This window comes from Antrostomus carolinensis, unplaced genomic scaffold, assembly GCF_000700745.2.
Source record: "Antrostomus carolinensis isolate BGI_N321 unplaced genomic scaffold, ASM70074v2 scaffold12761, whole genome shotgun sequence".
Taxonomy (NCBI): domain Eukaryota; kingdom Metazoa; phylum Chordata; class Aves; order Caprimulgiformes; family Caprimulgidae; genus Antrostomus; species Antrostomus carolinensis.
The window spans coordinates 17944-25485 of NW_010292058.1; the positions used below are offsets into that span (position 1 = coordinate 17944).

At 37.5% G+C, this 7542-nt stretch overlaps 1 protein-coding gene across 1 annotated transcript in view; it reads left to right on the top strand.

Annotated features, from left to right (window-relative positions):
• The window catches only part of PTPN13 (protein tyrosine phosphatase non-receptor type 13), a gene marked incomplete at both ends in the record, with an annotated part of 33769 nt that overhangs the window by 14279 nt on the left and 11948 nt on the right, over window positions 1-7542 (top strand). Inside the window, 6 exons of the mRNA XM_010176816.1 lie at window positions 669-725; window positions 1951-2043; window positions 3358-3465; window positions 4631-4762; window positions 5148-5614; window positions 6368-6511. Coding sequence (XP_010175118.1) covers window positions 669-725; window positions 1951-2043; window positions 3358-3465; window positions 4631-4762; window positions 5148-5614; window positions 6368-6511 — 1001 coding nt within the window. The remainder of the gene's footprint in view (window positions 1-668; window positions 726-1950; window positions 2044-3357; window positions 3466-4630; window positions 4763-5147; window positions 5615-6367; window positions 6512-7542) is intronic.

Sequence of the window (7542 nt, forward strand, 5' to 3'; positions counted from 1 at the left end):
ACATTCTTTGATGAAACTCATCAGCTGAAACTGTAGGGTTCAGAGGTTTGGAAAAGGCTGGGACTACTTTGCTAGGAAGCTTGAATTATTACCTTACCTCATTTACTTTCGTAACTTAGTACATTTATTATTTTCCCCTCTTTAAAGTATGGTCATGTTTGCTGGGTATTGATCATTCCAAAGAAAATATGATTCTATATGCAGACCAACTTAAATAGAAATACTTGGTTCAAATCACTTGTTAGTGCAGCAGCTTATTTGTTACTGTGCAAAACCTTACAAGACTCCTGTTGTGTTGATTTATTAGATTAGGCATATTCATTCAATCCTGTTAGAAAATTTAGCCTTCTAATTAGTTCCTTAAAGATCCATTAATTTTATCTGAAGTTAACAGTAGTTGTAAAGGCCAAACTTCTGTCCTTTCTTTAATTCTTTACCTTTGCATGAGCTACCATCTGTCTGAACCTTGAACTAAAACCAAAGTACATGAGTAATTTGGATTTGCTAACCTAAAACTGCTTTTGTGTTTATTCATTTTTAAAATAAGTAATCTGATATTGTGGATGAGCTTATGTGTACTGTGTAGAGTCTGAAATACTTCTTGGTAGCTTTCATATTTAAAAAAATAAATAAATAAAATAAATCTAATATTTCTATTCATGTTGCAGGCATTAGCGTGAATACTTCAGGAAATCTTCCATCATCAACGCTGTTAAAGGAGAGCAGTAAGTTGATAAATAATATGCTTATGGAATGAATTCAGTCAGTTTGTGAGGCACTTGTCAAATGCTTCACTGTTCCACCTGTCCCATTTTTTCACTATTGTTATATCAAATGCCTCTTCCATTTAGTTGGATAGGACATTTTCCTAAACACAACTCCTAATATTTCTTTTGGGTTGTTTCTTGGGGAAGATTTTGAAATGTATGTATAATATTTTTCAAATATGAATAGTGTCTGTTTAGTTTGAGACGTGAAGGGTGCTGTTACCTAACATGCCATGTGCTTCAGAGCTCATTTCCCTCACTTGTGAGGTTACTGGTTTTGTAGAGCCCGAGAAGACTGTGTTTTCTTTTTAGTTCTTTTACTCTTTAGGTTTGACTTTGTTTTGTGGGAGAAAAAACTCTTTCTCCAGGTGGTGCAGTCTGTCATGCTCTCTTGCATGTTCCACTTAGGGCAAAAGTAGGCCAGGCACTCCAGACTAAACGAGTTAAATCTTCTCTAGGTAGCAAGTTCATTAGTTCAGACTTACAGTATGTTGGCATTTCCTGAATTTTCAGGAGATTTATTTTTTTTTCTTTTTTCCCAAATGAAATTCCTTCTGTCTCTCAGGTGCCTGTGTCTAGTTCAGCCTGTTGGGAACTCTCAGGAATCACATAGATCTGTCATGAGGGTGTCCAGATTTTGGAAGAGGCAGAATCAGCAGCCTGTGGAGTTGCAAATGAGGAAATAAATGTAAAGAAGATAGATTTTAGTAATGTTTCTAATACTGTTTTTTTAATGAAGGACCACTATTAAGAGAACTCATGCAATCTTTTAGTAACTTCATATAAAAAGCCTCAGTTCCACTTTTACTGATGTACTTACACCCTGCCTAGCTGAGCAAGGCACGTAAACACAGATCTAAGTACTTTGCTGAACTGAGACTAATAAATCTGAAGATTCTAGGGCTCAGTTGTGTTATGATTCCAAGATACTATGCTAGGTGCTTTTCTTAGGAAGAATAAAAGATTTTTAACTGCTGAAGATGGGATTGAAGATTGAGTTACAACAGTGCTGCCTGTTTCTTTTTTTATTTGGACTGGCTTGGAAGATGAAAGTTGGACCCACTAGTTCAGAACAGGTTTTCAGGTTATCAGAGAAGTAGTCTTTTTTAATGGAAGGAACTTCAAGGTACACCTGAAGGGAAGCATTCAGGTAGTGTCTGATCATGAAATGTTGGCTTTTCAGTTGACTCTCTGCAAACAACACAGAACAGAGTTGCCTCACCAGAAAGAGAGATCACTTTGGTGAACTTGAAAAAGGATGAAAAATTTGGCTTGGGTAAGTGGCTTTAAAATTGTTGTTGTCATGTGTGTTCCTAGAAGCCAAAAACAAAATAAAGTTTTCTGGTTACTGTAGGATTTAGGAAAGCAGTGCACACAGGAGCTGGGTTTCAAAGGCATTTAAAATGCTGAATCCTGGACTGACTTGATAGCACCTGCTACTGATTTGTTAAATGATGTTAAGCAAGTCTGTTTCTCAGTCTTTCCATATTATAAGTTAGGATAATATTTATATTGTGAGCTAGTCATCGTAAAAGTTGACCTTTAAAGCTTATCTCTGTGTTCAGGTACATGTCTATGTGGACAAATCACACCTGTGTCGACTTTAAGGCTTTAAACAACAATAAAAAAAGACATTATAAAGCCATTATGAACTAATTGTGGAGTGTTTTTCTTGCTCTTATAATATAATCAGATGGAACACTGATTTGAGGTTTAAGGAGCATGGAAGATGAGATATTTGCATTCTGTTCCTTCTTCTACTGCTGAGTTTTTTCATAAACCCACATAGTTTTTCCCTGTATGAGTAATGAATAGTTTGGTGTTAGGGAGGCTCTCCAAAGTGTCCTGAAGGTCAATGTTCTGTCTGTCATTCAAAATAGCACTGTTGTGTAAGTTTGAAGAGGGGAAGAAGCCTGCAAGATAATAATACTTAGTTTTTACCCTGCACAGTAACTTGAGTTGACCATAAAGGAAAGAAATTCATATGAAATGTATTGTTTCTTCTCTTTCTTCCCCAGTCAGCCTGTGGGAATTTGCTGTTTTAGCTAGAATAGAGAAGACCTGATATCTTCTGTTTTCTTTTTTTTTCGTCTTGAACATCCTTCCCAGGTTTACCTGGTAGAATTAGCAGAAATAGATTCGCAGCCTCAAAAGAAAAATAGGAGTTGAAAAACTCAGTTCTTAAGACCACAATCAAACATTTAAGTGAAGCATCTAACAGCAGAAAAAAACAGAAATTTTTAAGTAAGAGAAAATAAATTTAATCTGGTCAGTGAATGTACATTTAAAGTCATCTGTTTGTGTATTTCTCTTGCCACAGTTGTTTTCTGTAGCCTTTGCTGGAGTTTTCTGAGAAGCCAGCTAGACAAAGTCTGAATCACTTGCTTAAAACCAGAATACAATAAAGCTTAATCAAAAAAAGCTTTACCATATACTTTCACATAGCCTTCTTGGAGATATATAGTTTTCTTTGACTTTACATTTATTAGAATGAGTAAGTTTTTGTTTGTTCTGAAATATGAACTTGTATTGTGTTAAGTTACACTGTAATCACTGACATTTTTCACTTGCTTTGGGCCTTTTCTAATAGGCTTTCAAATAGTCGGCGGAGAGAAGACGGGGAAGCTCGACCTGGGAATTTTTATTCATTCAGTTATTCCTGGAGGGCCAGCTGATTTGGAAGGAACTCTAAAACCAGGTGAATAGTGTAAATAAGAAGAGGTGTATAGGTGAAAGAAAAGGCCAAACACATACATGGTAGTGTTTCCATCTGTGGCTGTGGGTGTCAGACCTTTACAAATGCTGACCTTCAGTTAACTTCTGGCAACTGGTGATACTTCTTTGTTAAACTATACAAAAACAAAAATCATTTGAATCCAAGTAAAAATGATAAAGCTTGAAGTAGCAGGAAAAGTAACTTAGGTATAAAGATAAGAGCTTTATTTGCTATTATCTCTCTATAGTTGTTTTGTAATTTCAATTTTTTTTAAACTCCAAATCCACACTTTGATTTTGGAAAAAGTGAATGTAACCATATGGCTACTACAGTAGAAAAAGAAAAAAAAAAAAAGAGGAAATTTGTTTTATTGAATATCTGCCTTTTTTTTTTTCCTTTTCATTTTAGTCTGTGCCTTGAACTGAACTGCACTTTGCTTATTTGATTTTTTGATTTTTGCTTTTGCATCCATTTGTCTTACAGCAGAAGAGGAGGTAGAAATCATGGAAAGGTTTGACAGGTTTAAAAAGAGGAAATATTCATACTAGTTCTTGTGGTTTGTCTTAGGTTTTGTGGGGTTTTTTGCCCTCTTTTTCTTTTTGCCCTCTTTTTCTTTTTGCCCTCTTTTTCTTTTTGCCCTCTTTTTCTTTTTGCCCTCTTTTTCTTTTTGCCCTCTTTTTCTTTTTGCCCTCTTTTTCTTTTTGCCCTCTTTTTCTTTTTGCCCTCTTTTTCTTTTTGCCCTCTTTTTCTTTTTGCCCTCTTTTTCTTTTTGCCCTCTTTTTCTTTTTGCCCTCTTTTTCTTTTTGCCCTCTTTTTCTTTTTGCCCTCTTTTTCTTTTTGCCCTCTTTTTCTTTTTGCCCTCTTTTTCTTTTTGCCCTCTTTTTCTTTTTGCCCTCTTTTTCTTTTTGCCCTCTTTTTCTTTTTGCCCTCTTTTTCTTTTTGCCCTCTTTTTCTTTTTGCCCTCTTTTTCCTTTTGCCCTCTTTTTCTTTTTGCCCTCTTTTTCTGATTAGGGTTCCTTATTCCAGCATCACTTGAATTCTAGTCATTTTTAATCCATGCATTTTGTAGAGATTTTTCAGACCTGTACTCCACATTCTTACAGATGGATAAAATTGTAAATGTCTCTAAACAAACCCTTTTATGCAGGACACCGACTGATATCCGTAAATAGCACAAGTTTAGAAGGTGTGAGCCACCATGCAGCATTAGAAATTTTGGAGAATGCACCTGAAGATGTGACACTTGTTATCTCTCAGCCCAAGGACAAGCTAGCCAAAGGTATGGAGAGAGAAATAGTCCTTATTATTAAGGAGTTCTTTGAATTTGAGCACTCTACCTTCTCTGACACCTTTTGTAAAGTACTTTCTGTGTTTCTTTAAAATTACTGATCTAATCAACTAAGATAAACCATAAACCATAAAACATCACCCTGACCTTCTGTAAGTAACCCCAGCTCGTATATGCTTGAAAATGTGTTCTGAGACTGAAGGAAGTGTGTTATGGTAATATTTGGTGAGGACATACAGGTTGCATGGTGAACAGGAAGTGGTCTGCTTAATACGAGTGGGTAAAACCTTCTGTGGGTGTAAGCTGAGCAGTTTGTGTCATGCTGCAGATAAGATGTTACCAGCTACTGATGACTGTCTTGTCTCCTGGTTTTCAGCGTCGTCTAACGCTGCACACATCAGTAATGGAACCAGGGGTTATTTAAGGAGGCCATCTTCAGTGCAGGACAATGAGGCAGAGTCCTCTTCAGAAGAACACAACCAGTCCCGTGGTCACCAGAGGCCTGTTTCGGGGAGTTTGTCTGGTTTGTCAGGAGGAAAGCGGGATGGAAGCGTGAGCTCCCAGGATTCCAGAACCGAAAGCGCCAGCCTGTCTCAGAGCCAGACAACCAGCTTCTTTGGCAAACGTGCAAGTGGTAGAGCCCAGCAGGATCCTCAGCATTACAGTGATTCCCAGTCTGGGCTTTCTAAAATGACTGAGAAGAGAAAATCTTCATCTGACAGCACTCGAGCAAAAAATAAAAGGCCTGGGGTAGTGGAGTCTGTGGAATATTCTGACCGAGGGGATTCTGACATGGATGAAGCAACTTATTCCAGCAGTCAGGAGCAACAGCCAGCTAAAAAGGCATAGTGTATTTCATATGAATATTTCCCATCAGTATAATAGTGGTAATGAAATAGCTGACTGTGGGTGTGGCTAATGTGAAAGGATGTGGGGGAAGGACAGTCTAACCTGCAGCTTATCCTTCTAATGGCAAATGCTAATAGCTAATTTCTAATAGTTTGGTGATTTTGTTCAAAATAAATGGAGAAAATCAGTCCTGTGACTTGAAACATCTTCCCAGCTTTTCAGTGTCACGAGGTGGGCATGTCTCACTACAGATTGTGTTTACAGTGAAGTTCAGCAGTGAGCTGTGCTCTGAACAGAGACAGCTTGCTGCTTTACCTTTCCAAAAGTACCCAGTGGCAAGTATTACAAATTACAAATTAACTTGCAGAGATTTCCTCTTTTCAGCTGATGGAGGAGGTTATTCAACAAAGTTGTGGCAGCTCCTGCAAATTAATCCAACAGCCCCCAGGCTGCTGTAATACTGAAGTACTACAGTTTGTGTTCTGTGACCAACTCACTTTGACAATAAAGACTCAGCTGCTGAAGGCTGAGCATATTTCTGTGCTAAACCTGTTCAATGGCAGCATTGGAAGAGTTAAAGCAATGAGCTTTACGAGTCTTACTAATTGGTACTTTGCCATGTGGATTCCTTTTGGCTGCATCTGACTCAAAAACACACCCTTTAGGGTATTAGCTGTAAACTTCTGTTCTAATGGCAAATGTTCTCTCTCTGTTTTGTTTGTTTCTTTCTCTTTTTTTTTAATAAAGGAATCTTCCTCAGCGAATACAGCAAACAAAATGAATTGTAAAAAGGTTACTACAACACTTCTTAAACCTGGAGATATCTTTGAGGTTGAGCTAGCCAAAAAAGATAACGGCTTGGGAATAAGTGTCACGGTACTGTTTGACAAGGTTTTTAGATGTTTTCTCTTTTTCTCTACTCCCAGCAACCCTTTAAATTGCTAAATTACAAGGAAGCAAAATATTTTCTGGAGTCACTGTAAAATATGTAGTTTTACTGATATGTGCTTACTGAAAAGTAATACTATTTTATATCCCTTTTCTTGTCATCTGCCCTTTAAGTAACTCTTGTTTGTTGTTTTACGATGGAGCCCCGAAGTCCTATTAGAATCCTATCACAGATGCTGCTTTGTGAGTACAAAAAGCAAGATGATCTTTGTCTCTTGCCACCTAATGATGCGGCAAATTCACAAGGGAGAAAAATAAGACCTTCCTTGACTGGCATTGCAGGCAGTGGAAGCTTCAGAGTATCTATGCACGTCCACACACGTATGCCCTGTTCAGTGTTCTCCCTCTGCTGGATAAAAGGCAGAAAGCAAAATGCTACTGAAATCCAAATAAAACCTGGCTGGCACTGTGACACTGCTTTCTTGCAATACAAGACAAAAATGTCTTTTTAATGGGCTAATTTCTCTTTGGGCTATATTATTTTGAAGGTAGTTTACACTTAGGGCCTGCCATACTGCAGACTTACTTCAGGGAAGAAGAGTGATTTATAACTGAGATGCGGACATTCTTCACCACTCCTGTTCTTGTATTGTGTTCAAAAATACATCTTGGTATTTTAATATTTAAATATTATCTCTGGTTGATTGATCGCTGGACTACACAGGAGTTTGAAAAAGGAAAAGTTAATTAAGTTATAACAACAGAGAGCAGTTATTAGGTGTAGTTCCAACACTGGTGGCTTTTACTGGCTGTTTGTACCTAAACTAAGTTGGCCTTTTCCAGATGTGGCAATACAGATAGGCAGGTAGGTGGAGTGCCAGTTTGCAAGCCCAGCACAGATTTCATACATATGACCAATATTTTGTAAGAGGAGCAGAATGAAATTCTGTTATTTTACCATCTCAGTCTCTTCAAAGTCATATTGTCTTGTCAAGCTTATAACTTGGGATAGCTGGAGGATCCAAGGTTCAGCA